We start from the raw sequence: 17,840 nt of genomic DNA, 5'->3' as shown, positions 1-17,840 counted from the left end.
AGCGCTAGAGCAATTGCTAACTAGAGTGATACCCATAGACTTCCAGTCATTGCACTTTCGCTAGTTAGCCTTGACTCATGAAACTACCTCTAATTTTCTCCCTAAGATATGTAGTCAATTCCAAAGGTCTTATACCTACACCTAGTGGCTAAACCATAATACTATTGAACAAGGTGTTGAAGGAGTTCTCGATCTAATAAAATAAAAATAGATAACAATACAAAAATAAATGACCCAATTTGTTATTTATTTGATATGTATATTCTACATATCTGAAACAGTGATCATGTCTGTATCATATAGAGGGGGGAATTCAGACCATTTTTGAATCAAAATAAAGAACACACTTCAGATATGCTCATATCTGAATAAACAAGTGGCAATCTTTTCAATCTTTTGCAAATCTTCGCCCAAATATAAAGAATATGTTTGACTTAACTTTTAGCATTTTGGTGAAAAACTTAAATTACTTAAATTAACGTTTATATACATTTGGAAATACAATATTTGAGACAATAAATGAACACAAATTGACACAGATGGCTTCCTCCTCAGTTTTCCAGAGTTTCCTCAACAGTGCATGTGGCTAACCTCTGATGTAGGCCTGCTTTGTTCCTCACTGACACCTTTATCACAAATTTCGTAATTGTACTTGTAAGTATTGTACTTGTAAGTATTGTACTTGTAAGTATTGTATTTGCATGCATCAATGGAAGAACAGCACCAGAGCATTGTTTTAGATCCTCATCAATAATAAATGCATTATTTGCAGAAAGATTAGATCAGATAGATTTAGATGAGGCTACACAAAAGCATTCAAGTTGACATAATGAGCAGTGAACCTCCCTCTGATTTCACCACTGAGACGTCAAGAGAAATCAGGTTCAATCTTCAGAGGCACTCACAACAATTTTCACGACCCAATGAAACGCAAATACTGTATTAGGTCACAATGAAAACTGCACCTGAGAAAAACGTATTTTCCTACCACAGGACAGGTCTTTTTAATAAGATTTGATAAAAGCTCTTCAATTGTTAAGTATCTGAATAAAATATAAATAAACTGGAAGACTGAAAGATATTTTCTAGTGCAGTGCTCGACAACTATTCTGCCGCAAGACCTTACATTGTGTAAAATAAACACATACAGTATAGGTTCCTAACGTCTGGTTATTAGACCAGTGACCTGTGATTGTCAATAGTGCATTTTGTCCCATCGAGACTGTTTCAAACAAACCGGGTGAAAAGCCGCCCAGTGGAAAACATTTGGCCCATGCCGTCTTAATGACCTCATTTCCTGGTTGTAAACTGTTTTTCTGGTTGTGAAGAAGTCATAAAACCAGATTTTCAACTGGCCTCAGTTACAACCATGTAAAGATGCAGTTTGTATGACGAGATCATGATGTCAAAGTAAATCCTTCATATGTTGGTTGCTATCTGGTCACATAACAACCAGGCAGACAGCTTTTTCTGGTTACCTTCGTTAACAAAATGTTTTTTTATACAACCAGCATACAACGTGACCATAAAGTCATAAACCATGTCATACTGACCACATTGCAAGAGATCATGAGTTTTGCATGTTTTCTCCCACAATGAGTTAAACTTTATACACACAGAAACACAGATTCCACACCGGGAAACATCCGAGACATGACTTGCGGCTACAATCAAGGGCTTTTGAGGATAACATCTGCAAGCGGGACTAGGGATACAATTGCTTTTCGAAACACAAACTACTCTGTTCGTTTTTTTAGGTCAATGTTCTCAACCTTGTGACTTCCTTCTGGCACGCTGTTGATGATATAATATGTAATGGTTCATGTGCTTAGCCTCCACGATCAACCAGGCCGAGACTTAGCCCTGCCCTCTCCACTCTCACTAACAACAATACTGTCAAATTAGAAATGTCAACAATACTGTCAAATGACAATATGTACAGTACAGTACATCCAGGCCCAACCACCCATTGACTCTGGTGGGGTCTTTCAGTGCTGTTTGACCAGAAACTACATCCTCGGGATGGGGCTGAGCAAGTCTGCTCTAAACAGAAGCGGATGTCATTCCTGGAGGAGGGTTTCCCTCCAGTTGAAGCTGTGGTTGGGTCCATGTGTGAGGGGCAGGATGGGTGGGTCCACCAGCTGCCAGACCCCCGTGTCACTCTGCTCCTCGCACGTACAGAAACCCAGGTAGGGGATCTACAGGAGGGAAAGAGGCTCTCGTCAGCCGCAATAAAGGCAGAATGAAAGTTAGGAAGTGGGGTGGAAAGGCAGAGGGGGAGAAAGAGAGAGAGAGAGAGGCAGACAAAGAGAGAGACAGACAGACAGAAACACAGATACAGAGAGATAGGCACAGAGTGAAAGTAAGAGTGAAAAAGAGTGAGGGGGAAGACACAATGAGATCAAAATAAAATATCACATTGAGCGAGTAAAATAAACTTCAGCTGACCTTCCTGACTACTTGGATGAAGTCCTTGGAGGTCTGGGGGCTGCGGCCCTGGAGCTGTCGGGTGCAGGCCTCCAGAGAGGAAGCATGGGCCACAATCAGTATGTTGTTTCCTACAGAGTGAGAGATGAGGAGATGAGGGAAGGGAAGATCAACACGGACCAGATGAATCCCAATGTCCATCCCACACAAGATGTTTCTGTATCACATCTGGGATTCAAATTGTATTGGTTTGCTTTCAAATGCCACGAGCATTTGATTGAGCCTGTCTAGCGTGGAGTGGGAGATGAACAGGATTTGCACTTTTGGGACTATTCCATTGATTCCATTGCCCCAGGCAAGCTCAATCGAGCACAGCTAAAGGATTTGAAAGATAGGTACTAATTGAATGCAGGACTGTTTTTTTTATACACATCCCATCCAAAGCCACAGAAGTGACTGAACCCTGCATCATAATTACCCATGTTTTTGCAGTCAGACAGAATGTCTTTGGTCACTTGGTAGCTCCGGCTCACGTACGTGTCATAGGACTCCGACACGCTAAGTTTGCATATTGGGATGAGAGGTCTGTGGGAAGAAGGAGTGAGAACATGAAAAGGCCCCGGACCCGTCCAGCAACAACCCTTAGCCCCTACCTTTACCACTTCATGTACGTAGGTCAGAAGGAATTAAATAAGCATAGGCAACATGGTAGTAGCTCCATCATTTTCTTTGATAGGCTTAATGGAATGTTAACCATATTATTTGTACATATCTGGTTGTCTTTATACCTGTGCCTAGGCCCAAGGTTAAAGGGACTAGGGGTTGTTTCTGGATGGAGCCTAAATCTGCGTTTACACATGGAAGCGGCATCGCGCGGTGAAACATCGGCCATTCATCTTCAATGGAAGGAAAGCGAGAGAAGCGGAGAGTTGGCGAGGGACCGTTGAGCGATGCGAGCATGGGCGGGGAAGCTGAAAAGGGCAGGGCTAAAGCTGGGGAAAGCAGAATTTTCATTAAATCCTCCGTGATATGGTGAAGCGACTGACCAATCGATTCTCACCATAGCTTCCAAACCCTACTGGATTGGCTGACAATGGCTGTTAATACGTAGCACAACCCAGCTTGCTTGCTAGCTTGTTAGCACGAGGGCGAGGCTAGCGTGGCTAGGCAAGTGCCGCTTGTATAGTGTAAAAGGCCAGTAAGAGTACAGTATGGAGGTGAACCAGGAAACAGTCTTGCCTGTATCACCTGTATGTTGTGTCAACACTGAAGTGGGATGCAGCCAGGTCTGTGGGAAGGATCCAGGCAGGAAGAGAGCTCCCAGAGACCCACTTGGTCCATTCAAATAGCCCTGGCTCCACTCTGATCTTCAGCTTGCCATCCTGCTGCAGACCTGCAAGGGGAGACAGAGAGGCGCATTAGCAAAAGAGCAAGACTGCAGCCTCTGCTGCACACACCAGCCCTGTCCAAAAACAACCCCATGTCCCCTAGCCACTTACGTAGATCTGAAATTATTGGATTGAGATAAGCAATTTGGAGACAATTTCACTTAGCCTATGACAACATTTCAACCACTAAAGGGGCAATCCACAGTTAAAACAATAACAAAGCGTCCTCCCTGCCACTGTTTCGGGATGGGGCTGGAGAAATCTAATTCACAGACAGAGCTATGGATGCAAGAACTGACCACCCATGATATCAAATGATAGTTTTAACTATGTTTGTAGGCTATATAGTGTATTCTTAAATGGTTCTGATGGAGTACAACAGTTGCTAAACCTGTGAAGCATTTATAAATTAGATTGTTCAAGAATCAATGGGTACATATAATTCATTTGTAAATTAAATTGTTCTCGAATCAATGGGTACATATCATTAATTTATAAGCCCCAAAATGGATATAGAAACTGCAGATCGCCCTTTAAAGTCTTCATCAGGGATTAACATAATCGATAAGGCTGTTTATCCTAAGCAGGATTTGTGGTGGCAAGTAACTACATGCTGGTTACCTTTGAGGATGTTCTGAGCAGTCTGGACACAGCGCAGAGAAGGCGAACAGTACACAAAGTCTATCACTGTGTTGCTCTCCAACAACGCCTGACCTGCAACACAGACAGACAGATAGACAGAGGAATAGATTGTTATCACACTGTAATGAAACATTAAACATGGAATTGGGCAGATAACATATGTTTTGACAACCACCTACCCACGATTTGTGCTTGTGTGGAACCAAACACAGTGATGGGGGTGTCCATGTCGTAATCTCGGTGTCCTCCATTCCACATGGGCAGGCTGACTGGCATGTTCAGGTTAGTGCGCACATATCTACCTGTAGAACAGAACACCACAACCCAGCACACTGCTGTTATGGTTTCAAAATCTACAAACTATACTGCCGTTTTATCTATCCAATCAAAACATCAGATTCATCCAACTCAAATTGTATGACTCCTTCGAAAGCACACTTGCTTTTAGGATTGATGCGCAATGTCTAATATTAAAGAAGTCTCGAGGTTTTGCTCGCCTGAGATAGAGTACCTTATGATAAGCTGTAGACCACACTATCTACCAAGAGAGTTCTAATCTATATTATTCGTAGCCGTCTATTTACCACCACAGACTGATGCTGGCACTAAGACCGCACTCAGCCAACTCTATAAGGCCATAAGCAAACAAGAAAATGCTCATCCAGAAGCGGCGCTCCTAGTGGCCGGGGACTTTAATGCAGGCAAACTTTGAGAGCTGCATTGAGGAGTATACCACCTCCGTCATCGGCTTCATCAATAAGCGTATCGAAGGACGTCTTTCCCCACAGTGACCGTACGTACATATCCTAACCAGAAGCCATGGCTTACAGGCAATATCCGCATCGAGCTAAAGGCTAGAGCTGCCGCTTTCAAGGAGCGGGACACTAATCCGGATATTATCCGCTATGCCCTCAGAAGAACCATCAAACAAGCAAAGCGTCAATACAGGATTAAGACTGAATCTTACTACACCGGCTCTGACGCTTGTCGGATGAGGCAGGGCTGTGAAAACTATTATGGACTACAAAGGACCCAGACGCGAGCTGCCCACTAAAGCGAGCCTACCAGACGAGCTAAATGCCTTTTATGCTCGCTTCGAGGCAAGCAACACTGAAGCATGCACGAGAGCACCAGCTGTTCTGGATGACTGTGTGATAACGCTCTTGATAGCCGATGTGAGCAAGACCTTTAAACAGGTCAACACTCACAAAGCCACGGGACCAGACGGATTACCAGGACGTGTACTCAAAGCATGCGCGGACTAACTGGCAAGTGTCTTCACTGGTATTTTCAACCTCTCCCTGACCGAGTCTGTAATACCAACATGTTTCAAGCAGACCACCATAGTCCCTGTGCCCAAGGAAGCGAAGGTAACCTGCCTAAATGATTACCGCCCCATAGCACTCATGTCGGTAGCCATGAACTACTTTGAAAGGCTGGTCATGGCTCACATCAACAGCATCCTCATGGATACCCTAGACCCACTCCAATTCGCATATGACCCCAACAGATCCACAGATGACGCAATCTCAATAGCACTCCACACTGCCCTTTCCCACCTGGACAAAAGGAACACCTATGTGAGAATGCTGTTCATTGACTACAGCTCAGCGTTCAACACCATAGTGCCCACAAAGCTCATCACTAAGCTAAGGACACTGGGACTAAACTCCTCCCTCTGGATCTTGGACTTCCTGACGGGCCGCCCCCAGGTGGTAAGGGTAGGCAACAACATGTCTGCCACACTGATCCTCAACACCGGGATCCCTCAGGGGTGTGTACTCAGTCCCCTCATGTACTCCCTGTTCACACAGAACTGTTTAGCCAAACACGACTCCAACACCATTATTAAGTTTGCTGATGACACAACAGTGGTAGGCCTGATCACCGACAATGGAGAGACAGCCTATAGGGGGGAGGTCAGTGAACTGGCTAGACAACAACCTCTCCCTCAATGTGATCAAGACAAAGGAGCTGATCATGGACTACAGGAAAAGGCAGGCAGAACAGGCCCCCAATAACATTGATGGGGTTGTAATGGAGCGGTCGAGAGTTTTAAGTTCCTTGGTGTCCACATCACCAACAAACTATCATGGTCCAAACACACCAAGACAGTTATGAATACGGCACGACAAAACCTTTTTCCCCCCAGGAGACTATTATACTGTATATGCATAGTCACTTCACTCCTACATGTATAAATGACCTCAACTAACCTGTACCCCAGCACACTGACTTGGTACCGGTACCCCCTGTATATAGCCTCGTTACTGTTATGTTATTGTGTTACTTTTAATAATTTTTTATGTTTTACTTTAGTTTATTTGGTAAATATTTTCTTAACTCTTTTTGAACTGCACTGTTGGTTAAGGGCTTGTACTGTAAGTAAGCATTTCACGGTAAGGTCTACACTTGTTGTATCCGGCACATGTGACAAATAAAGTTTTATTTGATTCGATTTGACTCTGCTCACCTTTGGAGTCAGAGCACAGTGAAAGCCACTGTTTCCCAAACACCACATCCATCCGCTCACCGTGCCGACAGACAAACAGGGTCCGCTTGGGCAGCTGAGAGGGATTGCTACCGACCCGAAGCACCTAAGAAACAATACAGTGAATTGGGGCATCAAATCCAAAACATTTCCCAACATTTTCAAGAATTGATCAGTACACCAGAAAAACAGCTTTTGTATTGGCGTTTGTGTTTTTATATTAGTTTTTATTTACATTAGTTTGTATTTTTTTATTTGAAGTTTTAATTTAGTTATAGTTGTATACAAATATTTATATTTCCTTTTTATATTATTTAGTTTCAGTTTTAGGGGCGGCAGGTAGTCTAGGGTTAGAGTGTTGGGCCAGTAACTAAAAGGTTGCTAAATCGAATTCCCGAGCTAACAAGGTAAAAATCTGTCGTTCTGTCCCTGAACAAGGCAGTTAACCTTGTTCCTAGGCCGTCAGTGTAAATAAGAATATGTTCTTATTAACTGACTTGCATAGTTAAATAATGGATAAATAAATAAATAAATGAATGTTTTGGTGTTAGGGACAGAAAGCATGCGTTGGAGGCTAGGAGCCATTGGTCTTGTATAATGTTTTGGGGATGTCATTTCTCGCAACTGAGGGCAGTAGTACAGTCGTGGCCAAAAGTTGAGAATGACACAAATATTAATTTCCACAAAGTTTGCTGCTTCAGTGTCTTTAGATACTTTTGTCAAATGTTACTATGAAATACTGAAGTATAATTACAAGTGTTTCAGTGTCAAAGGCTTTCATTGACAATTACATGATGTTGATGCAAAGAGTCAATATTTGCAGTGTTGACCTTTCTTTTTCAAGACCTCTGCAATCCACCCTGGCATGCTGTCAATGAACTTCTGGGCCACATCCTGACTGATGGCAGCCCATTCTTGCATAATCAATGCTTGCAGTTTGTCAGAATTTGTGGGTTTTTGTTTGTCCACCCACCTCTTGAGGATTGACCACAAGTTCTCAATGGGATTAAGGTCTGGGGAGTTTCTGGCCATGGACCAAAAATATCAATGTTTTGTTCCCCGAACCACTTAGTTATCACTTTTGCCTAATGGCAAGGTGCTCCATCATGCTGGAAAAGGCATTGTTCATCACCAAACTGTTCCTGGATGGTTGGAAGAAGTTGCTCTCGGAGGATGTGTTGGTACCATTCTTTATTCATGGCTATGTTCTTAGGCAACATTGTGAGTGAGCCCACTACCTTGGCTGAGAAGCAACCCCACACATGAATGGTCTCAGGATGCTTTACTGTTGGCATGACACAGGACTGATGGTAGCGCTCACCTTGTCTTCTCCGAACAAGCTTTTTTCCGGATGCCCCAAAAAGGGGATTCATCAGAGAAAATGACTTTACCCAAGTCCTCAGCAGTCCAATCCCTGTACCTTTTGCAGAATATCAGTCTGTCCCTGATGTTTTTAATGGAGAGAAGTGGCTTCTTTGCTGCCCTTCTTGACACCAGGCCATCCTCCAAAAGTCTTTGCCTCACTGTGCATGCAGATGCACTCACACATGCCTGCCGCCATTCCTGAGCAAGCTCTGTACTGGTGGTGCCCCAATCCCACAGCTGAATCAACTTTAGGAGTCAGTCCTGGCGCTTGCTGGACTTTCTTGGGCGCCCTGAAGTCTTCTTCACAACAATTTAACCGCTCTCCTTGAAGTTCTTGATGATCCGATAAATGATTGATTTAGGTGCAATCTTACTGGCAGCAATATCCTTGCCTGTGAAGCCTTTTTTTGTAAAGCAATGATGACGGCACGTATTTCCTTGCAGTTAACCATGATTGACAGAGGAAGAACAATGATTCCAAGCACCACCCTCTTTTTGAAGCTTCCAGCCTGTTATTGAAACTCAATCAGCATGACAGAGTGATCTCCAGCCTTGTCCTCGTCAACACTAACACCCGTGTTAACAAGTGAATCGCGGACATGATGTCAGCTGGTCCTTTTGTGGCGGAGCTGAAATGCAGTGGAAATGTTTTTGGGGGATTCTGTTCATTTGCATGACAAAGAGGAACTTTGCAATTAATTGCAATTCATCTGATCACTCTTCATAACATTCTGGAGTATATGCAAATTGCCATGTATGGCCACGACTGTACATACATTCTAAAGTCAATCTCAATGAGACTTGGATTTAATATGAATAGCGCAAAGACTGGTGCAAAAAAATATGGTGGAAGGATTTGTTTTTGTTTTCATTTACTATGATAACCTTGATTTGAAGTCATTCTTCAAGAATAATAAGAATCCTGCTGCATATCATAACCAGGACCAGGAATTTTTCCTGATCAGGATTAGACGCTAGGCACTAGTTATCCTGGTTAGGAAAAGCTGTATGGTTTAGTTAAAGAAACGTATTTATTTTCTTTGGAAAAAGTGCCAGTACCTGCATGGGATGACAGATGAGGCTCGAAGTGGGTGTGTCCCCAGGGCTTGCGTTGTCGAGGCGACGGCTGTCCAGCAGCCCATCGAACAGGCCCCTTTCCCTGCTCTCTTTGTCGGAGGTGGCGGAGCAATTGAAGAAGGAGTGTGATCTGCACAGGGTAGAAGACAAGAGTTTACACACATACTCACTACTACTCATTCATCACTACTGACTACTGAGCAGAACTCTCCATGCTCTTTTACAGTGTTCTGGCCCTGGGTACGGGTCAATTCCAATTCAAGATGCAAACAGTTCCTTCTGGATTGACTGAATTGAAATGGAATTGACCCCTGCCCCTATGTTCTGGACCCAGGACTGTAAAGTAAGAAGTAAGAAGCACGCCAGGGGTGTAAGTAAGAAGCACATTCTGAGGGCTCACCCATGGAAGACCCAGGTGTCACACTCGTCTGCCCGGCTGACGTAGTTCTCAGGTAATAGGCCGGACAGCCCCGTGGCCAGGGAGGACCCGTAGACCCAGCCCTCGCTGGTGTTTTTCTGCTCCAAGGGAGACGTGAAGACAAAGTCACCCAGGACCAGCTCCAGCTCGTCCTCATTCTGAGGGGCGTAGGGATACATCACGCGCAGCGTCTGCAACAGAGGGAGGGAAGGACACAGCTTGAGCACACCAGCGCTGTATCTAACACCAGAATACAGTACAATGCAAGGCTATAGGTCTAAATGGGCAAGCTCGTAAAGGGCCACTGTGACATTTACAGCTGTTTCTAAATGAATTATACTGTATATTCCCATTGATTCTTGAAGAATATCAATTATTATAAATGGCTCATGAGCTTGTCTTGTAGAAGGTACAAGGTCCATATCATGAAGTTGATTAGTAGAAAGTACAAGAGTAGTATTGGATGTGAAATGAAAACAAAGTGTTATTATTACCTCATGATTGGCAAACCGAATGTCCCGGGAGAAAAGGACAGCCAGCCAATCACAGCCTAGCTTCACCTCGATTCCCTTGGCCAGCTTTTCCAGGGAAGTCAGGTGATTGGTGGGGAAGTAGTAGGCTAACGTCACATGGAGCTGCTTCTTATGGGGCTCTAAATGGACATCTGAGACAGAGGGAGGAGCACGAGTGAATAAAGGTAAAGAATATAAAGAAAGCCATTTCTGTAGGGCAAACTACTACGGTGGAAATCTAGCTCAGCAAATCATAGAACTACAGACTTGAGCAAAATGTCCCCATATTTTCCAAGCAATCTTTTTTGACGTGTTGTAATCCACCATGCACAATTTGAAATCAAGCTCCAAACTGCCGGTGCTTTATGGTGAGGATAATCTCTTTAGGATTAAGCATTACAGTCAGGGCCGGCGCCAGAACGAATCAGTTGGACAAGCATTTGATTTTTATTCACGGGCACATCCTGTGTGCTTGCGGGCAAACACATTTTGTTAATGGGTGTTATGATAAAGACCATACACTCTTAGAAAAAAAGGTGCTATCTAGAACACAGAAGGGTTCTTTCGCTGTACCCATAGGAGAACCACTTGAAGAACAATTTTTGGTTCCAGGTAGAACCCCTTTGGTTTCAATGTAGAACCCTTTCCACAGAGGGTTCTACATGGAACCCAAAAGGGTTTTACCAGCAACCAAAAATGGTTCTCCTATGGGCTGAAGAACCGTTTTGGAACCATTTTTTCTAAGAGTGTAGGCAGCTCGTGAGTTTCAAGTTTGGGGAAGCTTACAATTTATCCTACCATTTCAACCTATCTGCGTGCCATATGACTATAGGCCAATGCAGCAGTAGGCCTATAACGTCCATCATCACCTAAATAAAATACATAGGACTAAAGCCGCAAAAAAAAAAAGTGGAAAATATCCTGATGAAAATTCTGGTTCTTTCAATCACATTAATATCTCTGCCTCCCTTTCTATCTGTCTTGACTTGAGCTATCGCTAGCAAAATGTAACATTGTACCAACTCGGCAGGTTGGCGTACTCAGACGCGAACGCTCCCTTCATGTTGTCAGGACAGAGAAACCACACACATGCTCATTGCTCACATGGAGCACTCCAAACAAAAAAAATGGACAAAACTCCTAAACGATGGTTATTTATGAAATAAACCAAATCGTGTTTCTCACAAGTGTAGCAGGTTGCGAACTCTGCAAACAACGTTTCCACTCCGAGAATGAGAATGGTAAATTACTGTAATACATTCATTAACCAAAATGAATGTAACTAAATGACAGAGATGAACGGTACATTTCCTAGGACTACTGGTTACATATGTAATGTTGAATTGACAAAAAGAAACAATCAAAGGTCAAACAATTCACACAATGAAACAATGACTGTGCAAGATTTGGCGGGAGACACCGGAGAACATTCTGGAGTGCTGAGTGCATGTATTCTGGAGAGAGACGCCCATATCTTTGCCACACACCCAGCCCCTTCTTCTAGTCTCAACATTTTATACTCAAGACACATTATCTTCACACATTTTAGATGCTTTTCACTGACAGCCGCAACGCAATAATCAGCGAGGCCTATTGCCACGCGCTCTGCCCAAATTGCTGCCTACCCCAATAGGAATAGGCCTATACACTTGTGATTTGAAACAATCCACAGCAAAAGAATAATATAAGAATATAATGATCCTCTGTGGCCAAGTCAAGCTCTCTGGTAAAGTATTTTTGAATGATTTTATTTAGACAGGAGTAATTATATAATTTTTACGTTAGGGGAAGCCAGCCTCCGAACAGTGCACTGTGCACCCGCCAACTTTCCTTTCTAATGTTCAAGTGGCTGAAATCAAGTGGCTGAAACCATCTCGTATATAATGACGAGATGCTCATGTCTCCGCCCTAACAATGTGAGTCGTTGTCCCAAAGGCCAGAATGCAGGGGACAAGTTTAGGTCTGCATGTAAACGCAATGGGCTTATTCAGGACAGATTTGCGGAAGAGCAAGCCCTCTCACTTCGCCTCTTCCTCTCTGCTGAAACTAGCGAGCGAAACAGCACCCCTCTGTCTTACTATATGTAGCCCGTGTATCTGATGCTGTCTGGCCAGAAAAAGTATGACATGCCATACCCATTTTGTCTAGACAGCATCAGATACATGGTCCACACATACAGAGACAGAGACGAGCTGTTTCACTTGCTCAGATGCTTAATCTGAGATTGATGTGTCTTTCTTTCTTTGCGTGTCTCAGTCAAATCAGTCGGTTGGGCCAGGCCACCTAGGGCCCGCCAATAAATTCAGCCCTGATTACAGTCATCCCTTACCAGCTTAAAATATGTAATTTTCTGACCAAAGCGTGTGCCTGTAAAAAGGCAACGTGTGTATGCTTGTGTGTGTGTCTGGCGTGCTTGCGTGCGTGGGTGAGTGTCCATATGTCACAGGTAGAGATAGTTCCTACCTGCTTTTCTGGCAGCCTCGGAAGCAAAGTCAGCAGCAAACTGCTTGAGGACATCTGCGATCTGCTCCTCGACGAAGAGGCCTATGAAGTTGAAGGAGGTGTAGAGCTCCAGGGGCAGAGGGCTAGGGAAACGACCCCTCCATTGGCCGACCGTGGCTTGCAGGGCCTCCAACAGGGCATCCACCTTCTTGTCTGCACACTGCGGGACAGGGTAGAGTCTGAGTACCACACAAACACTGAGTCTTACATTAACATTTAGGGCCAGTTTTCCAGACACAGATTAGTCCTAGTCCGTGGACTTGTGCTCAATGGAGAATCACCATTAAAAGCATGTTTTAGTCCAGGACTAGGCTTAATCTGTATCTGAGAAACTGGCCCTTACTAGACAGATGTTACAGTCTCTTGACCTCAACGGGACTTCCTGGATAATTGCACACTTAGAAAAAAGGGTTCCAAAAGGGTTCTTCGGCTGTCCCCATAGAATAACTATTTTTGGTTACAGGTGGAACTTTTTTAGGTTCTACATGAAACCAAAAAGTGTTTTTCAAAGGCTTCACCTATTGGGACAGTCAAAGAACACCTTCAGCACCTTTTCTTCATAAGTCTTAAGTAATATAATTACAATACTTCATGGTTAGCTGAATTCGAGGGAGAAGCATCCATGTGTTGATGTATGACGTGAGGCGTGTCATCTCCCCCTGGGCTCACCATGAAGAACTGGCAGAGCGTGATGTGGGGGAAGATGTTGTGGGCCTTGTTCTTGCCGCAGGAGACGCGGGACTGCTGCCAGAAGTGATGGAGCTGATTCTGCAGGGGTCCACTGGGGCGCAGGTACAGGACATACTCTCTGGGCAACGGGTCATCCAGGAAGGGGTCATCCACATGGGAGAACAGCCTGAGGAAGAGCAGGAGAAGAAGAAGAGGAGGAGGAGGCTTATCAACGACTGAGGTAGAAGATGTGTGTGTGTGTGTGGGGGGGGGGGGGGGGGGGGGCTCCAATGCAGCTGTTTTGATCTCAATATGAAATCATTTCTGGGTAACAATTAAGTACCTTACTGTGATTGTTTCCATTTAAAATGGTCAAAAATAAACAAAAAAATTGCTTCTTAGAAAATAGTCATTTCTCAAGCAAGAACTTAGCTAGGACTGTCTGGGCGTGGTCTGAGTAGGAAACTGAAAAACTAGCTGTTATTGAAAAATAGGTTTGGAACTCTCTTTCTTATTGGTCTATTAACTAATTTACCATCTGGTGATGTCACCAGGCAGGCCAAAACTCTATCCCACCAAAACATGTTGAAACTTTAGACAGTCTTTTCAAACAGCTCTTACACTAAAATGGCATCCTTATACTTTTCACAATTTCACAGTATTATTCCAACCTCATAGTGTGGAAATATATATAAAACCCAGGAAATGTTGACTGCACATTTAAAGAATTGTAGTCATTCACACATATGCAGCACAGCAGAGGGCGGCATAACACACATGGTTAATCTCTGGGAGTGTGTGTTTTTATACCTGTGCATGTGTGTGTTAGAACTCACCAGTCACATGCTGCCTGTACACTCCTGCCTCCTGTTGATACTAGTGCCTTCAATCTGCAAAGACAGAAAACAGTGATGGCTACAATGCTTCCTTTTGAAGGCACAAAGTCAGAGTTCACCATCTCTGTTCCCTATTTGTCTGAGATAAGTGACCCAGGCTGCGTCCCAAATGGCAACCTATTGCCTATTGGGCCCCCGTCAAAAGTAGTGCACAATATAGGGAAAAGGCTCCCATCTGGGAGGCACAGATTCACACAGTTGTAAGAAGCACTACTGAGGCAGAGTTCATACACTGTATCTTTAGTCATGTGGAGCATGGTTCAGCAGGAGTAACACAGCCTTTATTATAAACAGCGGAGCCTGATACAGTGGACAGTTATGCTAAGGTCATCATATCGTTTCAATAAGACACGCCAGAGGGAAGTGTGGAGGAGATTCCTTCGATACAGTATGAGTATGAATAAAACATAAAGGTGTGAAGTGAACAACCCACCGCATATAATTTCCACTAAGCCATTTCAAATGTCAAAACCAATTCAATCCATGAAAATAGACACACATGCTAAGTCACTCTCCAAAATAGCAGACAACCTGGAGGCCTGGTTAACAAGCAGTGGAGGGAGCATGCTGATCCTTATTAGGCCATCAAAACCTAATTGCAAACTATTTAAGGAAAGGAAAAAAACTTGGAAACTGCTAATGCGATTCACCTCTCTGGGGACTATAGTCTCCATGGCATCTACAGCGGTGGAAACCAAGACCGCACCTAGTACCGAGACCTAGGGGACACCAGTAGGGCAGAGACAGACCCTCTCCAATGTAAATGTAGATGTTTGGTTTGGACAAGGCCTCTTGGCCTTCCTTACCTTTTGGCTCACTTATTAAAAGTACAAATACAATGTTGATCCAGTTTAACTTACTTGTGTATCCGCAAACACGTGCTGACGCAATAGAGTCAAAAGGTATTAACCAACCAGTTTAACATTTGAGCTCCACCAGATACCCAAGTCAATCTGTGGAAAAGGGTAGTACAGATCCTTAATGGTATATCTACCGTAAGAATGTAGGACATATTTCAACTTTCACCCAGGCCCTTCAACAGTACTAGTTTAAACTTGACAATACTAGGATTGTGTGAAGATGTAATGTTGCGGACAGGGAGTGTCCACAGAAGATTGATTTCATGCATTACATCAGCCAAACATACAGTGGGGCAAAAAGTATTTAGTCAGCCACCAATTGTGCAAGTTCTCCCACTTAAAAAGATGAGAGAGTGAAAATCACATTGTAGGATTTTTATGAATTTATTTGCAAATTATGGTGGAAAATAAGTATTTGGTCAATAACAAAAGTTTATCTCAATACTTTGTTATATACCCTTTGTTTTGCAATGACAGAGGTCAAACGTTTTCTGTAAGTCTTCACAAGGTTTTCACACACTGTTGCTGGTATTTTGGCCCATTCCTCCATGCAGATCTCCTCTAGAGTAGTGATGTTTTGGGGCTGTTGCTGGGCAACACGGACTTTCAACTCCCCCCAAAGATTTTCTATGGGGTTGAGATCTGAAGACTGGCTAGGCCATTCCAGGACCTTGAAATGCTTCTTACAAAGCCACTCCTTCGTTGCTCGGGCGGTGTGTTTGGGATCATTGTCATGCTGAAAGACCCAGCCACGTTTCATCTTCAATGCCCTTGCTGATGGAAGGAGGTTTTCACTCAAAATCTCACAATACATGGCCCCATTCATTCTTTCCTTTACACGGATCCGTCGTCCTGGTCCCTTTGCAGAAAAACAGCCCCAAAGCATGATGTTTCCACCCCCATGCTTCACAGTAGGTATGGTGTTCTTTGGATGCAACTCAGCATTCTTTGTCCTCCAAACACGACGAGTTGAGTTTTTACCAAAAAGCTATATTTTTGTTTCATCTGACCATATGACAGTCTCCCAATCTTCTTCTGGATCATCCAAATGCTCTCTAGCAAACTTCAGACGGGCCTGGACATGTACTGGCTTAAGCAGGGGGACACGTCTGGCACTGCAGGATTTGTGTCCCTGGCGGCGTAGTGTGTTACTGATGGTAGGCTTTGTTACTTTGGTCCCAGCTCTCTGCAGGTCATTCACTAGGTGTGGTTCACTTGTGATCATTTTGACCCCATGGGGTGAGATCTTGTGTGGAGCCCCAGATCGAGGGAGATTATCAGTGGTCTTGTATGTCTTCCATTTCCTAATAATTGCTCCCACAGTTGATTTCTTCAAACCAAGCTGCTTACCTATTGCAGATTCAGTCTTCCCAGCCTGGTGCAGGTCTACAATTTTGTTTCTGGTGTCCTTTGACAGCTCTTTGGTCTTGGCCATAGTGGAGTTTGGAGTGTGACTGTTTGATGTTGTAGACAGGTGTCTTTTATACTGATAACAAGTTCAAACACGTGCCATTAATACAGGTAACGAGTGGAGGACAGAGGAGCCTCTTAAAGAAGAAGTTACAGGTCTGTGAGAGCCAGAAATCTTGCTTGTTTGTAGGTGACCAAATACTTATTTTCCACCATAATTTGCAAATAAATTCATAAAACATCTTACAATGTGATTTTCTGGATTTTTTTTCTCATTTTGTATGTCATAGTTGAAGTGTACCTATGATGAAAATTACAGGCCTCTCTCATCTTTTTAAGTGGGAGAACTTGCACAATTGGTGGCTGACTAAATACTTTTTTGCCCCACTGTATGAGGCCACAGGGGAACAGCTACATAGGAACAACAAACACTCTACCCTCACACAGGAAATGCTCAATACGTGTGCATGTATCTCTTTAATCTTTGATCATTCGCTCCAACTCAACATAGGGCTCCCATATTGAGTTCATTCAAATGTCTCCCTACATCAGAGACAGTGTCACAGGTTACATGGCCTGAAGTTCGTCATTACACCAGTCACAGATATGAAGACATGGGAGAGCAACTACATAGGAACCACAAACACTCTACCATCACACAGTAATGGGCGGCAGGGTAGCCTAGTAGTTAGAGTGTTGGACTAGTAACCGGAAGGTTGCAAGTTCAAACCCCCAAGCTGACAAGGTACAAATCTGTCGTTCTATCCCTGAACAGGCAGTTAACCCACTCTTCCTAGGCTGTCATTGAAAATAAGAATTTGTTCTTAACTGACTTGCCTGGTTAAATAAAGGTAAAATAAAAAAAAGGCTCAATGTATGCATGTGTCTCTTGTATTTCAATATGAATATCTTTAAGGACCATTCCAACACAGAAAAGCTGATACTTCCTTAAACATTTTTGGGAAATTATTTCACTCATATATTTTTTATTATATATGAATGATCATATTTCATAGAAATCTGGAAACACTGGACAGTTACTTTAAAGGAGGCTACAATACTCAGATCAACTGGGTGTCCTGCCACAAGACTGGCTTTAGCCCGAGATAAAACTGAATACAACTGAGCTAAAACCTGGGCATTAGTTTAGGTAGCTAATGCTAGTCTTCAGGTGTAAGGCGCA

At 43.5% G+C, this 17,840-nt stretch overlaps 1 protein-coding gene across 1 annotated transcript in view; it reads right to left on the bottom strand.

Moving 5' to 3' along the window:
- Positions 1 to 226: 226 nt before the first annotated feature.
- LOC110507163 (ubiquitin-associated and SH3 domain-containing protein B) overlaps positions 227 to 17,840 on the bottom strand; it is a 47,457-nt gene continuing 29,843 nt past the window's right edge. The window contains exons 2-14 of the mRNA XM_021587038.3: positions 14,328 to 14,381; positions 13,492 to 13,678; positions 12,784 to 12,982; positions 10,303 to 10,472; positions 9,791 to 9,999; positions 9,373 to 9,520; positions 6,931 to 7,054; positions 4,637 to 4,759; positions 4,437 to 4,529; positions 3,676 to 3,820; positions 2,906 to 3,012; positions 2,449 to 2,558; positions 227 to 2,198 (exon numbers count right to left, since the gene is read on the bottom strand). Of these exons, the coding sequence (XP_021442713.3) occupies positions 2,061 to 2,198; positions 2,449 to 2,558; positions 2,906 to 3,012; positions 3,676 to 3,820; positions 4,437 to 4,529; positions 4,637 to 4,759; positions 6,931 to 7,054; positions 9,373 to 9,520; positions 9,791 to 9,999; positions 10,303 to 10,472; positions 12,784 to 12,982; positions 13,492 to 13,678; positions 14,328 to 14,381 (1,807 nt within the window). The 3' untranslated portion in view covers positions 227 to 2,060. The remainder of the gene's footprint in view (positions 2,199 to 2,448; positions 2,559 to 2,905; positions 3,013 to 3,675; positions 3,821 to 4,436; positions 4,530 to 4,636; positions 4,760 to 6,930; positions 7,055 to 9,372; positions 9,521 to 9,790; positions 10,000 to 10,302; positions 10,473 to 12,783; positions 12,983 to 13,491; positions 13,679 to 14,327; positions 14,382 to 17,840) is intronic.

This window comes from Oncorhynchus mykiss, chromosome 27, assembly GCF_057628025.1.
Source record: "Oncorhynchus mykiss isolate SJ-2025 chromosome 27, ASM5762802v1, whole genome shotgun sequence".
In the NCBI taxonomy this organism is placed as follows: Eukaryota; Metazoa; Chordata; class Actinopteri; order Salmoniformes; family Salmonidae; genus Oncorhynchus; species Oncorhynchus mykiss.
Note: the sequence above shows the minus strand (reverse complement) of the source record. Positions and strands in the feature narration are given on the sequence as shown.